This window comes from Xiphophorus hellerii, chromosome 20 (genome assembly GCF_003331165.1).
Source record: "Xiphophorus hellerii strain 12219 chromosome 20, Xiphophorus_hellerii-4.1, whole genome shotgun sequence".
NCBI lineage: Eukaryota > Metazoa > Chordata > Actinopteri > Cyprinodontiformes > Poeciliidae > Xiphophorus > Xiphophorus hellerii.
The window spans coordinates 6200790-6223802 of NC_045691.1; the positions used below are offsets into that span (position 1 = coordinate 6200790).

The 23013-nt window shown below is 36.8% G+C and overlaps 2 protein-coding genes across 5 annotated transcripts; one reads left to right on the plus strand and one right to left on the minus strand.

Moving 5' to 3' along the window:
- The first annotated feature begins 748 nt into the window (after positions 1 to 748).
- On the plus strand, positions 749 to 11235 carry LOC116710566 (plakophilin-1-like). Its single transcript, XM_032549698.1, has 13 exons — positions 749 to 1035; positions 2077 to 2171; positions 2839 to 3275; positions 3406 to 3547; positions 4593 to 4800; positions 5087 to 5243; positions 7475 to 7592; positions 7753 to 7929; positions 8161 to 8331; positions 9398 to 9551; positions 9721 to 9907; positions 10036 to 10120; positions 10532 to 11235. The coding sequence occupies exons 1-13, from the start codon at positions 843 to 845 to the stop codon at positions 10604 to 10606; spliced, it is 2199 nt and encodes a 732-aa protein (XP_032405589.1). The 5' UTR covers positions 749 to 842; the 3' UTR covers positions 10607 to 11235.
- A 381-nt stretch (positions 11236 to 11616) lies between these two features.
- LOC116710570 (troponin T, cardiac muscle isoforms-like) lies at positions 11617 to 19931 on the minus strand. 4 transcript variants are annotated; one of them, XM_032549703.1, is made up of 12 exons: positions 19842 to 19931; positions 19691 to 19744; positions 16951 to 16981; positions 16846 to 16867; positions 15772 to 15835; positions 15572 to 15688; positions 15380 to 15457; positions 15138 to 15239; positions 14930 to 15039; positions 14750 to 14840; positions 13634 to 13674; positions 11617 to 11924 (listed from the first exon to the last, which is right to left on the minus strand). In XM_032549703.1, the coding sequence occupies exons 2-12, from the start codon at positions 19718 to 19720 to the stop codon at positions 11885 to 11887; spliced, it is 726 nt and encodes a 241-aa protein (XP_032405594.1). In that variant the 5' UTR covers positions 19721 to 19744; positions 19842 to 19931; the 3' UTR covers positions 11617 to 11884. The 4 variants fall into 4 exon arrangements, with proteins under 4 accessions (XP_032405594.1, XP_032405596.1, XP_032405597.1 ...); XM_032549705.1 differs by having other exon boundaries at positions 19818 to 19874; XM_032549706.1 differs by having other exon boundaries at positions 19837 to 19855.
- Between the last annotated feature and the right edge of the window lie 3082 nt (positions 19932 to 23013).

The following is a 23013-nucleotide window of genomic DNA, read 5'->3' on the forward strand; positions in this document are numbered from 1 at the left end:
TATTGATGGAACTTGACTTAATGATTGATTCTATATTGCATTGTGATTCTGTGTTTGTAATGATGTAAAGCACTTTGAAATGCCTTGCTGCTGAAATGTGCTATACAAATAAAATTTGATTGATTGATTGATTGAATATAAATTGCCCAACTATCTGCTGACACCTGAACTGGTCCTAACAGGATCATAGCATAACATTTGTATAAAATAATGTATTGGTTTCATAATTTGCAAATTTCGAGAGAAGTTGAATTATGATTCTTAACTAGGTGTAACAATCATTCAAATGAGTAGAAATAAAATATTGAAATATATATTCTGTGTAATTCACGATGTGTGAATTACGATATATTTGTCACGATGTTTACTTTTTGAATAAAATTACTGAAATAGCTGCTCGATAATATTCTTCGTTTTGGCCTGCACCTGTTGATAACCGGATCAAATAAAGTTAGTTGTCGTTATAATCACTAATACAATGGTTTTATTCCCCACATCAAAGATAGACGTTGGGTTCACTCTACCTCATCTGTAATTAGGTCAGAAGAATAACTTTCCCCATAATAGGTAGAGCCAAATATTTACTGGCACAGCTTCCCCCAATTACTGCTCACGTTGTGGGGAAAAAAAAGGAGTTGGCTGCTGTGTGCAGCTCGTATATCCTGCAAGTAAAAGTCCAGTCTTGCAGGTCTATTGTGGTTTCATGTGGGCGCGGTCCCATCGCTCAGGGTAGGGCAGGGCAGAGCAGAGCAAGGTGAGCTGTTCACACTCCGCCGACGCCGACTTTCCTTCGGCTGCCAGATCCTTCGGATGTTGTGTTCGCTCTCTAAAGGCTGAGCAAAATGTCGAGTGCGGATCCTCTGAAATCGGCGATTTCCATCAGGAGCTCGGACGACACGTCGCTGGCTCTGCCGTCGGCGAATGAGTATCATTCCCGGGAGCAGCGCGTCAAGGCGCAAGTGCAATCTCTGAGGAGGACGAAGTCAAGGCACTCCAGCAGCGGCAGGAGCGGATCTACTTCTCTTTCCCCAACAAGTAAGAGGGGCCTTTGTTTAATTCTACACACAATTCAGCAGGATATGGCAGAGTTGAATTTAAGCTGGAGAAGTTTTCAAGTAAAAATATGTGTTAAAGTTTCACATCTTAAGGTATTTTCTGGTGCAGAAAAAGAGAGAGGTCGATAAATTATTCATTTCATTTATTACACCCTCATAAACTTTGCTGGTTATATGAAGTGTACATAGGCTTTACTGTCCTTCTAGTTCAGAAAGATAAGAATACGATAGATTGCTGCTTACCTTCAGCTTCAAACATCTGCAATGATTTACCAGGAACTAATTTTAGAATAAGAACCTTTGAGTTTGCTATTTAAAAAGTGTTTTAAGAAAGATTAATTATAACAACTAAAGAATAGAACAAATGATTTACATGTATATTAATAAATTATTAGTTTAAAAAAAAAAACAAATATTCCCAAAATGGAGACTTATTCAATGGTGACGCAGTTTTTGGATTGAGTACAGTGAGTTAATGTTCAACTTTCTGTCCTAATCCCTTTTCTTGTGTAAATCACATCCATGCCAATATTGACAAAATATTTCAGAGATGTCTTGGTTATAAAAAGAAACATAGAATAGTTTGCTGATTCAATAACCCAATTTTTTTTTTGCTACAAATGCCATTTTACAGCTGCAGCCTCTTGAAAACTGCAGCCGTCAATTTATTGTAAGTGTGACAGTAATAATTACAGCGGTTTATGGCTTATCATTAAAATGTAAATTTTATTGTTACATGCTTGTTCTAAAGAAAATAAGAGTCCAATAATTTTTTTTTTTTTTTTGCTGTAACTTCAAACCTCAGTGCTTTTTTTTTTGTTTCTGGCACCAATCGTTACTTTTTCTACATTTTCATAGCAATTCATACTTCAAGGGATAGACCGAAGATCAGAGGTGCCGTCACAGATTCAAAGCAGTTTATTGTTTTCCCACAGGCAAAGGATTTAAATCACTGGCTGCAAAAGAGGTGTGTGTTCTGAGCGCTGGATAGCAACTAATAACCTTTAACTTCTCTTCTCAGGCCCCGAGTACGACTCTGTGTTTTTAGATGGCGCAAAGTCTCAGTTGAGTTCATCTAATGGAGGCGATTTTTTGAGCAATGGCTCCTCAAAAGTTGTGAGTTTTTCTTTCCTTCTTTATTTTAATTATGCTGACATTTTCACATTCGAGGGTTGTTTTCTTCTCAGTGATGGTTCTAATACATCGGGGAATTTTAGTGAGTTTATCTTCCAAAGCTACAGAAAAAAGGCTTTTTTTTCTGTGTGTTTAGTTTCTGACCTGTTGAATCTTTGCTTCAGTCCAAACGTTGGTACTACAAAAATGCTTATGTTATTTTTTTCTCTTTTTAAATATTATTTTCTTTGTGAAATTATTTAAAATTAGGTTTTTAGAACTTTTAAACCATAAGTAGGATATTGTTGAACTTTGGTAACGGATTTTATTTAATTTCATAGTCAGTGCAAAACTTAATGTTTTTAGAGATTTTCTGGAGATTTTTGTCCAGAAAAAGGGAGGAGTAGTACAAGAAAGTATACTGCTCCTAACTATAAATTAGAAAAACCTGTCTTAGATACTCCACAACATTTTTCTTTTCTTTGACAGAAATGAAACATTTTTAAAGCTCTCATTTTACACAGAGTGGAAGGCATTGCACCACTGGGTCTCAGAAGTCAACAATCTTTCACAGTTTGGTTTATTGTGTCATTGTTTCACTGCTGTCCTTTTTAAGACATTATGCATCTCTTGATAATCCTGTATTTTTTCTCTCTCTTCATTTCTCCAGTTTACCACAAACAGAAATATGAATAACCAACACATGATCAGTAACATGAAAAGATCCACTGTAAGGAAGCAGACTATAAATCACTATGATAGCAGGTATGGCGCTGTTGGCGGTGTAGCCAGTCTGGGTCTTGCTAACACCAGTCGCAGCGAGCCCGGGCTGGCCTTGAACAGCAGCGTCCCACTGCCGTCCGTCCCAATGCAGATACAACCAACCATACAACAGCGGAGCAACAGGAACACCTACATGAAACACCGCAGCAACAGCAATCACTATATAAAGAGGACCATCTCCCAAACCCAGCCTCTGTATGCTTTAAATGGATCGGGTCTGATGCACAAACAAAGCCAGTACGGAGTCAGTCAACCTGAAATGAACAAGGCGCAGTCGCAACACACCGTCACTGATTCTTCATCCAAGAATCAAATGAACTCAGAGTGAGTCCGAAAATCCCCCCAAAACCCACAACGTCTCCTAATTTCTCATATTAATAAACTGGATCAACTTACCAAATTGTGTTTAGGGGTTGTTTATGAGGTACACTGAAATGCATTTTTTCTTTTTCAGAGTAAATGGAAACAGTTTGAGTTCTAACATCACTATGCAAGAAGCTGTACAGTTTCTTTCCAGCCAAGATGAGAAATACCAACACTGTGGTGCTTCCTACATTCAGCACAACACTTTCATTAGCGACAAAGCAAGAGAAGAGGTGCCTGAACTTATTTTGATTTAACTCTCTTTGTATTCTGTTTGTATTTCTTAAATCATCGTGCTAAATCAAATTTCATACAATGTCCTCAGCATAAATTGATCTAAAGTAGGAGAACTGTAGGCTTCAGAAGAAGAATGTCAAACCTGGGTGTAAATCTCAGTTGGCAGTTTGTAATTTGCATCCATGTAGAGTCAGATTTTCTTAATTTCTTAATATGCATTGCTTTTTGGAGTGTTCCATTCCTTTGAAAGTTATTTTGGAGAATCTTTTTTTTTAACACTTAGGGGTGAGTTTGTGTGTGTGAATGGGTGTTTAGCTCTACGTTCGCTCTGTTTTCAGATTGGTGACTTGTTGGGGATTGGAACAAATCTCCTTTAACCCTAAACAGGATTTAATATTTGATATTATTTTAAACTGTGTGCACTAATAGACCTGCAAACCATCTACCCTTAGTTTTGTGTTCCTTTATTATAATTTGCTTTTATTTCATTTTCAACCTGCATTTGATTATTTACCAGGACATTATTATCTTTTATCTGTTGTAATTTTAAGTCTGATCCATTTAAAGACACTGTGGTAACAAAACCATGAAACTAGCTTCACAATTTGAATCTACAGAAATGCAACTGAAGTGAAATATCTTTTTAGGTTGGAGACAAACCAATCTATTCATTGTTTAATGAGAAAGAAGTAGAATTTGAAGCAGGCAAAATTATTACTTTAACTCAAAGGGAGGGAACAAAATGCAAAATGTTAGACTCATGAGAATGAAAACGAATGTGAGTGTTCCTGAAAATCCCCTGTGCTTTGTTGAGTAATTTGAATCCAGGACAGAATATACTGAGTACTGTATCAGGGAGAGGAAGGTGAAAAAAACTGATGGAATCCTCAAGGAAAAATGAACAGAATCAAAGCTTTTTTTAAACTAAAAGTACAATTAACCCTGGTCATCACTTTATTTCAAACACAGCCATTGTTTAATGATTAAAACCAAGTATTTCTCAGTGTCTTTGTTAATCAATTAATTCTTATTGCCTTCCAGGTTTTTACCTTGAATGGTATCCCGCCCCTCATGCGTTTGCTGCAAAGCCCCAACTCACAGGTCAAAAGCACGGCCTCTGCCGCCCTGCGAAATCTGACCTTTCAGAACAACAAAAACAAAGAAGAGATCCAACGCTGCGACGGCATACCCGAGGTGGTTGCTCAGCTCAAAGCCTCAGAATCTGCAGAACTGGACAAACAGCTGACAGGTACACAGTAGCGATCTGAAATGTAAACCTGTATATGTAGGAGTGCATGCACACAAAAGGCCAAATGAACAAGTCGGACAGAGAGCGTCTTGTTTTAGTGTTACATAATACTGTTGAATTCTGGTGCTCTGTGAAATGAGACTGGTGCTTCAGTTATACTGCTAAAACCCATTCTGCTTCATGCTGAAAATGATAAATTGAACAGTTTTATTTAGTTTTAAAGGTAAAACGCCTTTGCGGATGTTTTGAGGCTGTATTTGAATGATGACCTTTCTTTTTTCTCTAGGTCTTTTGTGGAATTTGTCGTCTGTAGACAACCTGAAGTCAGACCTGCTGAAGAATGCTCTGCCTGTTCTAATGGAGCGTGTGATTCTGCCTTACACGTCAGGCTCTAGAGATACTGTCAGTGCTGAGGTCTTCTGCCACGCCACAGCATGCCTTCGGTGAGATACAGAATCCAGCTTTGTGCTTCATGCGACTCTTTACATTTTAGAGAATCCTCAAATTATCTTTTTAAATTTCTTTGTGGATTCCCACCACGATGCTAACATTTAAACTTGTTCAAAGCAGTTAGCAGAACTTGGCTTTGTGTATCACTTTTACCCAATCGGGCTAATTTATTTAGATTGAAGATTTGAGCTGCAGAAATTAGGCTTTTCAATTTTTTTTCAATCACAACTGCCGATTTAGTCCTCTAAAACATGAAAGAGAGAAATGTGCATCAGACTCTACTGTAAAAGTAACTGTTTTTAAAAGTCAACAAAAAGAGAAGGAATTACAAGATTATCTCAATTTATACATTAAAACATGAATTTTTAAAAAATTATTTCCAGTAAATTCAAAAAGTATTAATGAAAGTGGATTCTTTTTAACAATTGTTTTTTAAATGTGTATGTTTTTATCTATTATGTTTTAGCATAAGACCTGCTGATACAGATTAGAGCTGAACAAGGAAACTAGTCAAATAAATGACCTATCTCTCTTTGAAAATAATAATACCTGGAGACATTGGATGACAGGATGTGTCTGAACATGCTTAAAAGGTTTAAAGTGAATGAGGGTTTGGGTAACTGTAACTATAAACCCAGAAACAACACCATGGTGACGGCAACAGTTGCATGATAAATATGATGAATGGAATCTTAATGATTCTGTTCATTAAGACATTTCTTTTTCTAATTTATATGTTTTTGTTGGAAAGGAAAAATGAATATCGACACTGTAGAATCAGGCGCATTTTGTTAAGGTGTTTTGCACACATCTTGAGCTGTCAGACTCTCTGTAAACATCAATGTTTTAGGTGTCTGGGGGGAAAAAAATCCTCTCGTGTTCATTGCTAATTCCCTATTGTTGTATTTCTTACATGAGCTATTTTTGTTATTATCTTTATGATGTCTAGAATCTGTGAGGTGTTTGCTGTAGTATTAAAGCCTCTGCTGAGTTAATTCTCGAGTCTGATGGCTTTTCACTTCTAACCGTGTAACAAATGTTGAACAACACAAACCACTGTTAGAAATTTATAGCAACATGATGACAACCGCCTTATCTACTGCTTAAAGATATGCATGCCTGCAGTGTTGAAAGTTTGACTGACATCCAGGGACATTGTGCAAGAGCTAAAATCGTAGTCTGGTTTATCATAACATCAGCGTAATCGGTGTTAAAAGTTTCTCAGACCTCTGTGGCAGATGACTGACATTTTTCCAACGACACAAACTTGTTGAAAAATGTAGGATATTTTTAGGTCAATACTGACCTATCTATGCTTCCAATGTTACATCAGCCTGAATTTGAAATCCATCTGCTTGATGGCACTGTCTATTTATTCATCCTTGTAATGTCAGGCGTGTCTATAAATCCCAGTTATGAAAGAAAATAGCTCCATCAATTACTGAGTCCCTTACAGATGTTCTCTCTCTGTTTTTGTAAAACAGGAATAATACTCAAGGATTTAAGTAGTTAAAGAAGCATGTTTGTTCAAATCTGGGGATGCTAGTTTATTCACTCACTAACGGTAATTTCTATTACCTGTGCTCTTTCCTACATACTTGAAAAATTTATTCATACTCGAATTGTAAAATATTTGCTGATATTTGTATTTTGTCAATCATTAGTATAGATTCAGAAAAAAAGTTTCTTATAGTGCATGTCCAGGATTTATGGTTGTTGACTCAGCCTTCGTCCGCTAATTGTGAAGTTTCCCATGATTGTGCAGCCTACAGACTCAGACTGAGAGAAGCTTTAAGGGCTTATGAAGCCTTTGCAGGTGTTTTGAGTTAATTAGCTCATTAGGGAGTGACACCATGAGTTTCCAGTAATTGCATTTTTCAAAGTATTCCCATTTTCTGAGACTCAAAATCACAAGAAACAAAGGCTTTGAATGTATGACATTCAAAGCATATGTATGATATGCATTCTTTCAATAACCTTCTAGATTCTATTTTAATTTCAAACAATATGTGATTTGGATTGATTTTATACATAAGTATTATATTTGATTTTTTGATTTTATGTCAAGAGTAGGTTGTCTTTTAAGACTTTAGGATCTTCTTAGCTTTTGCTTCAACAGTTGCTTTTTTGCTGCCTGTTTGTATTTGTTGTTTGCATTGTGCAAATGAAATAAAAAACAAGTTACTCAGACATGTACTCATATCTTGGGCTTTGATTTCATCAGAAACCTCAGCAGTGCAAAGGAGGCCAGCAGACAGACGATGAGGAAATGTCGAGGTTTGATCGATGGCTTAGTCGCTTACATGAAAGAATGTGTGGCAAACTCTAAAACAGAAGATGAGGTAAAAATAGAAAAAGATTTCTTTTTCTCAAACTAAAGAAGCATTTAAAAAAAAAAAAGCTCAGTCGAAATTTCTATGTGAAGTTTGTGTCTCGGCGTGTGCATGTGTGTGTCATGTCTCCTGATGTGTGTGTTTGTATTTTTTTTTTATATGTCCATAGACTTTAGGACACTGTGTGAGCATTCTGCACAATCTGACATTTCACCTGGAAGAAGAATTTTCAAGTCTGTTCATCAACATGAATTCTTTGGCGAAGAATATGATCAGTAACGTCAGTCAAAATAACGCCAACTCTGTTGGTTGCTTCAGTGCACCAAGCAAACCCCTACAAACTGATGTGAGTCAGACAATTTCACTCAGTAGATCCTCGATGACTCCCAACCCAAACTGACAATTATTCTTTCATTTGTCTAGACATAAACTGACATGAAGTAAATTAAGATAAAACATTTAGCTTAGTTTAGTACATGCAGTTTACTTTCATGTTGCTGTATCACCATCATAGTGCTTCCCAAAAAAATTACTTTATTAAAAACCTCAGCAAAATAATGTTTTTTTTTTCATGTAGCGTCCCTTCGACTATGCAGTCATTGAGGATCCGCAGCCTAATGGAGCAGGCCTTTTGATCCACTCCAAAACGCTGAAGGATTACTTGTCTCTGCTTCGCTTGACCGAGCGCCAACCGCTGCAGGATGCCTGCTGGGGCATACTGCACAATCTCACTGCGCGTGAAAGCGCTGTAAGTTACATTTACTCTATAAGCAAGTTAAATCCTAACATTGTCTAGTGCTGAGAATAACAAAGGGATGTCTTTGTAAGTAGCTTTCATGTTAAAAAAATACTAAAGAACAAAAATGTCTCTATTATAAATGAGAAAATGTGCTGGAGATTTCAACTCAGTGCTATTTTGTTGTCTTTCAATTTGAACTTTTTTAACATCAGATAATTATCAGTTTTATATCCCACGGGGATGTTTCGTACCTGTTTTAAAATCCGATCATTTGAAGTAAATATCCACAATATTCTCATAGTAAAGATATTGTCTCATGTGACTTAAACAATTACTGTCCACCTAGAGGAGTTTGCTAATAATATTTTTCTTTAATCAAGGCAAAATAATATAACATTTTGTTTATTTATTCATTGGATTTGAGCATTTTTATGATTGTTTGTCTTCATAATCCATTGAAACAATTAACTTACTAAACAAACAAACAAACTAATGCATAGTAGTTAAGTATGTGGGTGTGAAATGATTTGTTTACAGGTGTAAAACAGAAGTAGGAGGGGCAAAAGGATAATGGATGGGTGTTAAATGGGGTTCAAATTGGTAAAGAGACAAATTCACAGAAAGAAATATGCATAACATGTTCCTACTTTTCTTGCCACAGATCTATTGCCAAAAATGCAGTGATGATTTTTTAAACACTTCTGGTGCACATGTGTCATTTTCACAATAAGTGCCACAAAATATCATTGTGAAATTTTAAGTCTGTATCTCTACATTGCACATATACCAATACTGACGCTCTGTAGAAAAGTAGGTGTGACATTAGCCAGTCTCCAATGGTTTCACTGCTAAAATATCTTCAACTGTCATCACATTTCTCTGTCTGACATTGAACATCTTAATGTTGCGTTGATGTAATTTTCAGTAGCATTTAGACTTTAATTTAATAGCATGTTTTTTACACGTTTAACACTACAGAATAACAACATGGTTACGTTGTAGATCGACTTTAACATGTTTATGTTTATGTATCTTTAACAGGTTTATGAACCGGTATGCTTTTGTGTTTCTGCAGGTCTCTTATGTAATAAGTCAGATCATTGTGAAGAAACTGAATGGCATGCATTATATCAGCCCCTTCTTAAAGTCAGATAAAGTCAACATGCAGAAGAACGCAATGGGTTTGGTGGTAAATTTGATCAAGAACCCAACTCTGTGCAGTGTCGTTGGTAAGAAGCAGGTCAAAACAGAATCGTGTTGTGCATGTCATGTTTCCTTGGTGAAATCCTGCAAATATTTGTGGCCTTGAAATCCGACATCCTGAACATGCATGTGAAACCTCACAAGTATGTACTTGTGTTCTCTGCTAAATGTGTCTTGTTGGACTTGTTACTTCAGGTGAAAAAGCCATCCCAGACCTACTAAGTGTCCTCTCAAAGGACACGGCTGGAGCCAACGAGTCCGATGACACTCTTGCTTTGGCCTGCCAGGCTGCCAGTGGCCTGGTTCTGAATGACGTTGAATGGACCAAAAGACATTTAAGCGAAAAACTGATTAAATCCCTGAACGGCATCAGCCAAAACATGTAAGCTGACATAAATACAGATAGAAAATCTTCCCACATGTGCCTAAAATAAATGTATATTTGTCTTGTCTGTCAGAGTTCTCACATAAATTCAGCTAGTATGTTTCTACTTTTCTTTCCTTTTTTAGTTATTTTTCCAAATCGAGCAAAGCTGCTTCAGTTCTTCTCATCAGAATGTGGTCTAATAAAGAACTTCAGAGCTCTTTGAAAAAGGTGAGCTGAAGCCCAAAACTTGTATGTCTTTGGGTGTGTCCTCTATGACTCCTATGAGTAACTTGCACCAGACACAAAAGTCCACGCCTCACTTGGGAATTTGTGAGAAGTAGAAGGAAAGGCTGCTGAATTAGTCATGGTTCCCATGAAAGTTTAAGCGAGAAAATATACTGCTACTGATAATGCTATGGAATCCGGTAGGTCAGGTTTGATGAATCACACATTCGACTTGATCTTTAAATGCATACAACTCTGGTGCCAAAGTTTTACATTTACACTTCAAAGTACATTGTTAAGAATGTTTTATTAGCATGTTTGCAAGCTCCCCAGCGTGTCTATTTTTGTTATCTCAGTATTTACTACGAGAGAGAGAGAAAAAAATGATTTTAGTGTGATTTATTTTTCCTGCAGCTTGGGTTCAGCAAGTCTATGTTTATCAATGACACCACCATGGCAGTACAAAAATCTCTCCACGTTGTGGATTAACACAACTTAAAAGATCATCTGAAGGCTTTTTATACCCTGAAGAAACTCACCTGCGTCTGGATGTCATCAGGACCCAAAGCCAATGAGGCAGAACATCGTAGATTTAAAACGTCCGAAAGAAAATGTTCCATAAGCTTTATATAAAGTATTTCTGCCCTGTGCATGTGCTGCAAGATATGTGTTTAATGTAGGAATAAAAGGTGAAGGAGAGGTTTGGCAGCAATAAAGTTCCTTCCAATAGAATTGCTTGTATTGTTTTGTCAGTTAAACGTCTTTTATGGTAAATTGTGTTTAGAAATTCAGCTTTCTTTTTTTACATAACACTGCAAGATATTAATGTAATTTAGCAATGCTGTAAAATTGATTTTGATTGTGCAAAATAAGCAGCAGTATAAAACATGTGTTTTATAAATGATATTGTATTAATCGTTGATTTTTTTCTGTTTTAACTGTATTTCCACATGTGCAATCCAAAAATTTGCTATTTTGAGTTGATGCGGTATCACTAGCAGATGTGCACTGCATATTTGGCAAAGGAGATGAACATGAATAAGGAAGAGGAGAGATGATTACCATTGTTTTGTAATGGTTTCTGCAGAATAAATATTTTTGCAAACCTTTTCACACAAGGGTGCTTTCATTGCTTCTTAATTTTGGCACCAGAGTTTGAAAAGCCTCTGGCAGATTACCAGTATTGCCTCACCCTGGTGGTTTGCCTAGCTTTCCCTCCAGGAAAACAAATATATAAATAAAGATTCTCTTTTACTGCATTTTGCCACAGTCTGACCCAGTTCCAACCAATCAAAATCTGAAGGATTTATATGATTGCATGACATAATTTGTAGAAAACAGAGAGGCAGAAATCAAGCCTTCCTGGGTTTGTGGTACCAGAACACAGAAAAAAAGCTGGATTGTAACCAGTCAAGAAGTGTAAACCTGATGCTTTAATAACCACTGAAGTTTTTAAGACTTACATTAAGTTAAAAACAAACAAAAAACAAATCTTGTAATTTATTTGTTTAATAAATTACAATAAATTTGTGCTTTTATTCATCCCACAAGTTTGTTTATAGACTTCAATAATCACTTGTCACCAAGCAGCTGCTTGGTTTAAACATTTTCAGTTCACTATTTCCAAGTAAGCACATTAAACAATATATTAGTTTATGTCTTCAGAAATGTGAATTGGATCTGACTTGTTCGAATCTTAAACATAATTATCAGTTCAATGGGACTTTCTGTAAGAATAACCAAGGTTGGCAGACTTTGCAGCAGGTGTTACTTCCTCAGGCCTCGCTTGCTCCGGGTGCCTTTTGAGCTGAAAATGAAGATAAAGTCAGCAGAGATTTGACAATGCAGATGGAACACAAACTACAACATTTCTCCAAGTACAGAATCTTGAAATGACCTATCTTTTTACTCTGATTTTTGAGATGTTTAACAAACTCAGGAAATCAAGTAAACAATGTTTTGATTTGTCTAAAGTAAAAGATCAAGGCTTGGAGTAAAACTTTAAAGTTTGACCTGGGTTAATGTAGGAATAAAGTAGGAATAAGCCCAGCCTGTGTTCTGTGTTTTATTTCACAGAACACAGGGGAGTGAAACTCAGTAAATGCTCGAGTCAAATACTCATCATGCAATATTTTTTTATGCAGTGACTCCTTTTGTGTAATGATGTTTGTTCAGCATTACATGTCAGTGTTGTTGCTGCAATATTGATGAATAGACACCATAATACAGGTGAATTTATCAGTGACTCGTTGGTTGCCACGGCAACCACAGCAAATATTATTTGTGCTATATACACACATCCACACAAAATATGTGTTTGTATATAATGGCAATCAAGTGGGATGTGATCAAAGGTAGTTCTAAATTTAAACACAGTTCATTCATATGTGAAATATTTCCTGTGCAAACATTGTTTACACAGTCACTTTGCATAGCTTTGATGGTAGCTGTGGCAACCAATGAGTCGCTTCTGAAGAAACATTTATTATCATGAATGTTCATGATCAATACTGAAGCGACATCATTGACAGAAGAGGAGTGACAGCATAAAAAAACGGCATGATGAGAATCGAACTTCTCATCATGTCACTCCCCTGTCTTGTGAAATAAAGGTCTGAACAACAATCCCAGCCATTGTCTTGTTACCTTACTTGATCTTTTACATTGAACAAATGCTATTCTTTTTTTTACTGTATGTTCAAAATGTTTTGAATTTTAGGATAGCAGTTTTATTGTTAATTATGGGGCTGCATTTTTTTTAATTAAATGTATTCAGTTTTATGTATAAATATTTCTCTAACACATGGTTTTTCAACTTAATTTAGTAAACAGTTAATCAGTCAAACTGCAGACAAAATAACTGGGAGGACAAAAAATTCAAACAAATAAACCCCAACTGACCTGTTTGAATTATAACTTTAAGTAGCCCTGCATGAGTAGTACACATGATTTCAATGACAGCATGTAATACTAGCCACTGTTTAATTCTCAGCTACATGAGCAGAGATATCACCAAACAGCTGAGATAATAAGTGCTTTCAGCTGTTGTGCTTCCATTTTCAGCTCATTTATCCCCTGAGTCTAAATTCACATGCATGGTTTGGAAACATCCTGCTGCTGATCGGACAAAAACGTTTGCTAACCCTTTTTTTGTATAGCCAATGTGTTTGGCGGAGTGTGAACAGGAAGATTAAGGCCTAGTTATGTTGCTTCCAGTAACTTTAAAAGGTTTTCAAGCCCTCGAGCCCAGATTTTATTCTATTATATTTGGATTTTAAGTGGCTAATGTAAAGGAAAGAAAAAAATAAAGTTTTTTTTACGTTTTTGCACAAATAAAAACCTCAACACCTGGAACTGGGATGGAGGTTACAAGACATTGAATCTGCAATTAGACTTACTCAATACAAAATGTGTGTATTTATTGTACCAGTGATTATTTTATTGCAGTATTCATGAGCCAATTTGCCATTATTTCCCTACTTTGATTCCACAAAGACAGAACAACAGAGGACTTACATTTTCTGATGATCGCTCACCCGATTCCTGAGCACTGTGATCTGTGCAATGAAGTACAAACACAGTCACTTAATTTAAATTTATAACATAAGTCTGTTCTTTGTCAGATATTTTTTGCTATTGTCTGACTAAACCCAGCCAGCCTTTTGCTCAATAACTGCACCTGGTCCCCTTTTAAGACCTTTTTTTAAGGATAAACATAAAACCTTAGACTTCAGACATGTGAAAAAGGGGTGTTTTCATCTTCTCATGTCCTTAAATCTACTAATTCAAAGTAAAAAGGGAGAGAAGGAATTTTTGTTCAATGGTCAAAACAATCCCCACCAGAGGAATGACAATGGAATTTGTCAGTCTGAAATGCTCTGCAAAAACAAGCCTTGGAAAAACATCTTGTGAAAGGCAAAGAATCTGAAAAACATGCAAAACCTTTCAAATTAAGTATAGCATTTTCTGCAAGAAACCATTCCGTAAAGAACCTCCAAAAAGGAAAGTGTTTGTTTGGAATTAGTGGAATTTTAATGATGTAAGGTTTTTGACAAAGGAAATTAGCTTTAGTTATTTCACCATAAGCACTAAACTGGATGAAAGCATGCTGGAAGTAAACATGAGATCACATTGATGAAAAGCTTAATTTCTCAGGAAATGTCTTTCTACGAGTGTGATTGATGTTATTCAGCTCAGCAAATTGAACAAGTATTCTCTCTGAAGGAGAACTAAGCGACATTTTGATCATGTTATGTAGGTCTGAATACATAAAAACCCAAATACATGAAGCAGCCTTCAAAGTCTTGCAGCCCTGAGAATCAGAAGCCTTAGAGGAGTGTTTCAGTGTATGCTTGCCTTTGTAATGAACTATTGTTCAAAAATGTTTTTTTTAGCACGTTGAAAAGTGTCAGTTATGTCTCTAAGGTATCTGCAAATTCCTAACAAAGCTTCTTCATCTGCTTAATTCCATTTGTAACAACAGAGAAAGCCATTTAGCTATATTGTGCATAATTTCTGCAAGTGTCCTTTAAAAACTGTCTTGTAGCTCTTCGTGCTGGAATGTTCCTGTTCCAAACACAATCTTTGTTTGTGCACAGGCCACAATGACCACAAGAGTGTCAGCAGCTTTACCTCATACTTCTGCTTTGTGTACTTAAATTGAAGGTCAAATTTCTCTGCCTCAAGCTGCCGCATCCAGTCCCACATTTCCTTTGCTTTCTCTCTAAAGACAGAAAAAAAATCTTTGAATAGGTTCATTTCATTTAAGCTAAAAAATAATTACATCTTTGTGTGGCAATGGGAACTCCCAACCTCAGTTTCTCCTCCTTCAAGTGATCAATGTTCAGCTCCTTGCGGCGATCATTTAGGATCTTCCTCTTCTTTTCTCTTTCTGTTTGTCTTTTAGTTCCAGGCTGTGTTTGCTAGAAATCCATAGATCATCAATGGTAAATAATTTTACCTAGACATCATGTTGGATGTCAGTGAAAATAGTTTTTTGTACAGCTCGCAGATTTACTACCTTGTATCCGGTGAAACTCAGATTGGACAAAATCATCTTCTTCCTTGCATCATCGTCTGCTTTCTTCTTAGCTTCCTCTTCCTCTTTTCTTGCTTTCTCTTCCTTATTGTTGGAAAGAAACAGATTTGATCTACAAATTGCATTTCGTCAGTAAGGATTTCAAATAAGCTATAGTTACTTGCTAAACTGCATCAGTAGCTGACAGCTTTTGAGGCCTGGGTAAGTTTTCAGCTTCCACTCACAGCTAGTTTGGCCTGCCGTTCTCGTTCTCTCTCGGCTCTGATCTTCATCTGCTCAGCTCTCTCAGACCTGCGTTTTTCCTGGGAAAAACAACGAGGCAAACCCTAAGCATCAGGAGAAATCCTTTAAATTGAAAACTTTAAGAAATAGCATGGGAACTTTAATTTGCAACAGGAGTGTTGAGGTAAACATACAATGCGATCTGTGAGCACAATCAGCTCTTCCTCTTCCTTCTTACGCTTCTCAAAGTGAGCTTCAATCAGCGTGTGCAGCTCAGTCAGGTCCTTTTCCATACGCTTCCTATGAATGTCCTGGAATCAAGGGATGAAATATTAGGGGAAAACGTATCCACATCCAAAACAGCAAGTGTGGATTTGATCAAATATTAACTTACATCAAAGTCCACTTTTTCACCTTCTGGGATCTTAGGAGGAGCCAAGCCAGGCACAAATGTAGATCTGAAAGGGAAAGGGGAAATGCATTCAATCTCATTATGTCTCTCATTGGAAACCATATTGTACAATGCCTTGCACAACTATTTATACCCCTTTGAATGTCAATTGTAATTTTATGTGATAGTTCAGTAGAAATTATTATATATATGTGAAGTGAAAGGAAATGGATGCTTTTCAATTTTCTTAGAAATATAAATTGAAACTGAGTTGCATACTGATATTCTCAAACATCTTATTAAATAACTAAATAAATAATGTTACCTAATCTCAGTATAAATAGAGCTGTTTTGTGAAGGCCAGACTGGTTTGTAAGAGAGCCTTAGTGAAAACCAAGGAACACAGCCAACTGGTGGCAAACTATAAAGTAATGGAGACGTGTGAAGCGGGATTAGATTATAAAACACTGTCAGGCTTCAGTAATGTCACCTACATACATTCAACAGGTGGTAGGTGACAAAGCAAACACGTGCAAGAAGGGGTTCCCATTAAATAAGACCATAATAGAACTGGTTACTTGCATGCAAAATGCTGTTTGGCTTTAAGCTAACTCAGCATGTCATCCCAAACACATCAGAGACATAGGGACTGCAGCATCATGCAAAATACAATTTTACGATCAATGTGGCCAGAATTGAAAATTCATCCAGTTTGACAGAATTTGACCTACTATGCAAGAGAAAATGACCAAACTTTCAGTATCTCCATCCACAAAGCTGGCGAGGACATCAAAACAAAAAACCTGCAGCTGAGTGGTTGTATGAAGTTCTGACCCTACAAATGGATACCACACTTTTCAATTTTAATTTTGTTTTAAAAATGAAAGCAATATAACATTTTACTTTGCACGTTACAATTTTGTGTTCATTCATGCTTATCCATCACATCAAATCCACAAATAAATGAAAAGACTTGTGTTGTGGGACAAACAAATGTGGAAAGGTTTAGGGGTATAAATAACTTTTCAAGACACTGTTACTGACTGATGCAAAAAAAAGTCTGAACTCAAGACTTACTTTATCCTGGGCTTTGAGTCCTCTGTGTGTCAGAAATTTGATAAAAGAATTTCAGACCCATAAAGGTAAAAATGCATAGTTTATGCACAAGAAGGAACAGCTCACCTGTACCTCCCCCATTTTCCTCTGTATTGTCTGTTGAAAGATTGACAGTAAGTCAAGACTTGATCCCAACTACGGTTTTTGCATACAAGTAATCCTTCCCTGTTGTAGCTTATGATAGGAGCTGGTTGTCAATAACAACAGAGTTGGAGAGCCCTCAGGCAGAACTGTTACAGAAAGTGAGTCAGTAAATTCTCTGGCACTGTAACCTATCACTGCTGATAGACAGGAAACATACAAGGTATGCATGCATTTCTCTGTTAAAACCCTACAAATGCATATTTAGATTACGGTCACTGATGACCTATGAATTTTCTCCACCCAAGTCTGTGAAGCCGAATGAAAAAGAAAAGGAACATACCAAAAAAATGTCCTGACCGACACAAACATTGTCATCTGTCATACACAATTGACTTTAAATGGAAGATAAAACCTATAACTAAGATTTCACTTTTGTCCTTATCTACCTCATTTTTTAAAATTACTAATAGTTTTGTCATCAAAAACACAATATAAAAAGCTTACACCATGTATTACCTCAGTGACACTACAGATTAAGCAGAAAATAGACCTAATTGTAACGACTATGTGAAAGGGTTGAGAAGTTTAACTTTTTTGTTTTCATATTTATTCATCAAATTTTTCCCATAAATCTCACTGCAAGAACTTGTTTTTGTTATTCTTTCAAATATAAGATGGATGATGTTTGAACAATGCTCTGTGAGACTGTTATTGTTTTCCATCCTAACCCCACTCTAAGCTTGCATGTTGAATTTCTTGTTTTTCGTGATGCTGTTTGCTCATAATGCTTTTCTAGCAAATCTCTCAGATTTTCACAGAGTAGCTGGATTTAAAATTAAAGTCCACACAATATGACTCTGCTTAATAATTATGGGACATCCCTTAAGGGACAACGCAACAGCCAGACTTCTCACCAAATCCAGTAAATTCTGTCATATCACTCCTCTTCTATATTCACTACATTGGCTTCCACTTGATTTTAGAATTCGTTTTAAAGTACTTGTGCTGACATACAGAACATTACATGCCCAGGCTCCTGATTCTCAGCTTTTAACTAAATATTCTGCTGCTCTGGGTCTTCATTCTCAAAACTCTGAATCTTTTGGTTGTTTCATGAGCACGGTTAAAAACTAAAGGGAACCGGGCCTTTCAGTCAGTGGCCCCAAGGCTGTGGAACAGCTTGCCCTTGGTGACTCTGTGGAGGTTTTAAAAAAGCAACTAAAAACATTTTTATTTTCCTAGAATTTTATCTTTTGATTTTATTGTGTTTCTTATGTTCATTTTATGTTTTGTATGGTTTTAAGGTTTATTTCTATTGTACAGTGCTTTGTGACTTCATGTCTGTGAAAAGCACTTTATAAATAAACTTTACTTTCTTACTTACATACTATCTCAAGGCAATCAGTTTAATGGATTTTATACAGTAAAGGGGACTAAATTCAAATCATGTAAGCAGTTTTGTGTTTGTGAAAAAATAAATAACTTTCTTTTGCGCCACTTCACAATTTTATGCTACGTTGTGCTGTGTTGACGCTCCTCCCTTCTCCACCCCGTTTTTGAATTATGCTGCCAAAATATGAAAAGGTTCAAAGGGTATCGATATTTTTACAAAGCAATGCAAAAACAACTTTCTTTTTCTTGTTTTTGCCTGCAGCTTTGACAGATAATGCTTCCAAAGTAGGTTAAGTACTACAGTTTTTTCAGGTGTCCTCATTAAGCCTCTGTTTGGGCAAATTTACCTCCGACAGTAAGTACCTCCAGTGACAGAATCCAAAACTCTTTTCATCGCAAAGACGGTAAGCCAACCTCCATTTAGGCAGACCTCTAAAAGCCAAAAAATTGCAAGTGGGTATTGTGTTTCAGCTCCTACTTCCCCAAGGACCTCTATGTAGAACACTGAGTGACCTACATTGCTCTGTAACAGGGACTGTTCTATACACAGGAGGAGAGGCGGGTGCTGTTTAGTTTCAAGAGCTGTCAGACAGCACAGGCAGTGTCTTTTATGGACAGATATAGAGTGATGGCCATTCTGTGTCATGGTGACCTTATGCACCCTTAGACATGAAAGAGAAGATCTTGTGGGATCATAGCTAACTTCAGACAAAGTAGGCAGTACTGTAAGGGCAAAGGTCAACCAGCAGAAAAGCCCTAAGACAGCAGTTGCCTGTGTATTGACGCCAAGTGGTTGAAAAAACTGAAAACTGAGCAGTAGAAACAGCAGAATTTGGTGATGTAATTCTGTGACTTTGAATCTTTAAATACAAAGTGTCAAAGTATAAAATACAAGTGACAGAAACAGCAGTCACCTAACTTTGCATCCAGAAGATAATTATATGTTGTACATGGATGGACTGCAATGTTACACTAAGAAATGTTCCTCTCTGCACAACAAAGCTTTAAAACTGTAATTAGCAACAATTACGATTAAAACAAAGCATTTAAATTTTAAATTCATACATTATAATCCCAGCTCTTTTTTTATTGCTTCAGAAGCAGTTGGAAGGAGTGCCATGCAGCTGCCTGAATCTGCATCTTGTAAAACTCACTTCAGCATGAAAATGTGAAGAATTATCCATCTCGTACATGGGTTCAGTGAACTGACAACGCTTTCTGCTTACCCCTGGGAAAAGAAGACAGACAAGAAAAAGATTTTGTCTAAACTGATTCTATCAGTGCAAGCATAGCTTGTTTTTTCTTTCTGCAGAAACAAATTGAACACTCACTCATATGTGGCCTCTTCGGTGTCTGACATGTTTAAGGATGCAGCACCTGCACACTGCAAAAGGTTTTGGTTAGACTGCATTTAAAACAGCAAAATAGAGTCAAAACGGCAAATCAAACCTACTTGCCTATATTGCAGGACCTTACCTTACCTTACTAGGAGCAAGTAGGGAAATGTGTACTGTGTCCTTCTCTTTGGGTCCTAAGCTTTTAAACCCAGCAGAGGATCACATGGCAGCAAGCAGCCCATGACTACAAATGATGGGCACATACCTACAAACAGATGGTAGATGGCCTTAACTGGAATAGGAAAACATGCGTTGTCCATGGATCTGCATCGTCTATTTTTATCTTTCGAAGCTTCAGCAGTAGATCACAGGATTATTGCTCTGAAAAGGTTTCATGCTTACAGGTCTGCCCGACTCGGGCATGTTGCATTTAATCCCTTATAAACCTGCTCCTACGTGAACATACAAGTAGAGAAGCATGGCTGACGCTCCTCTGACTCCAAAGTTGCCAAACATTAACAGCAAATATGGGGACTTGGTTGTTAAATTTTCAAACTTTTTTCTTCGGTTGCCTTTTCAAAAGCGACTGTTTGTAAAAATGTGTCAGTGAGTACTATTACTGTACGGGTTAAAATTAATTACCTATCACACCCTTCAAAAGCTCAATCTTCTGCACTTTGCCTTTAATCTCATCTTTGCCTCCACAAGCAATGACATGTTATCAACAACAGCAGTTATGACCATGCCAAGCCCTTTGATAGTCCCTCTGTTTGCTTTAATGCCACATTGGACACCACAGAGGGGATTATGACTCAGATGTCTCATCTGAGCTGAAGCCAAACTGCAGCTCTGTTTGTGGAGTTGTCAGGCTGGGAGTTCACATTTTACCTTCTAGTTCTTTTTTATATGTATATAGAATGTGTTGCTGGTTTGAGGACTTTTTTTTTGGCAAATCAAACTCATAAAAATAAACAAGGCTTTGTTTCAAAAAATGAAACAGCATTGCATTTTTTGTTGGGGGTGGGTTTTGTTGAGGGGACTAATTCTTAGGAAAATTTAATGCTTGTAATTGTCATAGGGCAATAAATAAACATACTTGACCTTCCAAGTCATTTAAAAATAATAAGTACCTTTTTTGGGGTTTTTTTGCATGAAGTAAGTCATCTATTTTACCACAACACTTTGCATTTATAAGCATTTATGTCACATAATTATGACCACCCTGGGAATGTCCAACCATTTAGAAACTGAACATGTTCTTTTCCCTAAAGAGGAACTTATTTTGATGTGAAATGTGCACATCAACTCACTTAAGTAAAACACCCTATGAAGCTGAAAGAAGCCGGGAAGAAACTGTTGGGAATCACAATGAAACATGCATTGTACTCATAAAAGGAAAGGCCACTCAGAGACGAAGAAGTCATTGCTCCAAAATGACAGGATACAGTTTCACAGATGCAGAGACTCAAAACTTTCGGAGAAATGTTCTGTAGTTTGTTTAAATAAAAACCTGAATTGTTTGGCCATAATAACCTCATTGTATTTGGAAGAAAATAGAGGGTTCTTGCAAGCTTTGGAATACCACCCTGACTGTGAACTTCATGGGTAAAAGCATTGTGTTGTGTAGTTGCTTTGAGGCAGAGAGACTGAAACACTTCATACATGGGAAATATGAGGAAAGGGCATCATGTGGGAAAACTGAAGTAATATCTCCATACATCAGCCAGGAAGTCAAAGCTGGAGTATAAACGTGTCTTCCAAATTAAAACACTGCCAACTAAGTTTGCACTACAGTTTTCTCCGTAAAACACTAAACCTTCTCCTCTTGTCTGAACTAGCTACCAAGCCATGCCAGGAATATAAAGCATTGCCACAGAAAGTTGAAAGTTAGAAATCCAATTATTTTGCTTGAATTTTACATTTTGGAAAGAAGAAAAATTAGCAGTGACGTGCGGTCAGGGGAGGCAGGTGAGGCAGTGCCTCACCAGCCATCATGGAAAGAAAGAAAATATATAATCATAAAGTAATTTAAATTGTTATATTCATCCGGTGGTTTGTACTAAAAAATATTTATTTTTCATGTAGCTTCACCAATTTCGATTTTTATTTGTTCAAAATCGCTGAATTTTCTTATTTTCCCATTCAAATGCTTGGAAGCGATGCCGGTGAGGCAGCAGCGAGCTCTGCCTCACCTTGGATTGCGCAACCCCTGGCTCTGCGCTGGCTGCTAAGCGGAGAGAGCATGTTGCTGTACGGCGTCAATAAAATGGTTTAAACAAATTTAATATGTGAACTTATTTCCAATAATTTAGCTTATGTATATAATGTACAGTGCTTTTTGTCACCAACTGTGTTTGTGTAACGTGTTTCGTGTAATGAGCGATTATAAACGGCAGAGAACAGGTTCGAGGTGAGGCAGGCAGTTCTCTTGCCTCATGGCAGGGGGCGCTCAAGATCCCAGACGTTCGTCTTGTTCACTCCTCAACTGCCGAGTAAGTGACAGCGAGCTAGGCTAAACGATTCGGGAAGCAAGTCAAGTGCAGCGATAGATTATAATAGAGATAGTGATTTTTTTCCTCTCGCTTATCCCGACTTTCGACATGGATGACTACATTACAACACTAAAAAAGTTTTCTCAAGTGGACTTTCAATCAAAGCAGGTAAGACAGTAATAACATTTATTTTGTTTTGTTTTTTAAGGAAATGTGTGTTTTGTGAGCTACAGTTTGTATAAATTAGGATTATAAATAATAATAAATAATAGACAAGTGGCCTGGTTTGTGAAAAAATTGGTCTTTGGCTGGCTGGCAGTTGTGACTAATATGCAAATTCTTTAAAACATTATTCAGATAAAGCCACATATAAACATATTAAAACTGAAACACTACTTCGATTGGTTGAGACCAGGTTAGAAAAAAAAAGTCAAAACTTTCGATCATTTTATCTCATAAAACTACAGTTAAAGTCATTAGAAGAACAGTGACTTAGTAAGATTTAAAGCCATTTTTCTCTGACAGAAAAGGAACGCCCTTTCTCCTATATTGTCTACAAACCACACCTGTCTGGCCCCTGAGTCACACAAGACAAACAAGAGAAAGTCATTAAGCTAAGTTTATTTCACTATGCTGGGATCTTTAGCTTATCCAAGTTTTTAACAGAAACCTCCAGTTGTTCCCACCATTATATCTGGTTTTGCAAAACAAACATAAGGATACTCAGTAATGAAAACATTTGCTAGGAAGGTGGATCGGCTCTACAAATTGCTTTTTTTACTAGATGCTGCCCCCATGTGGCAAAACGAGCTCAAGCAAGATGC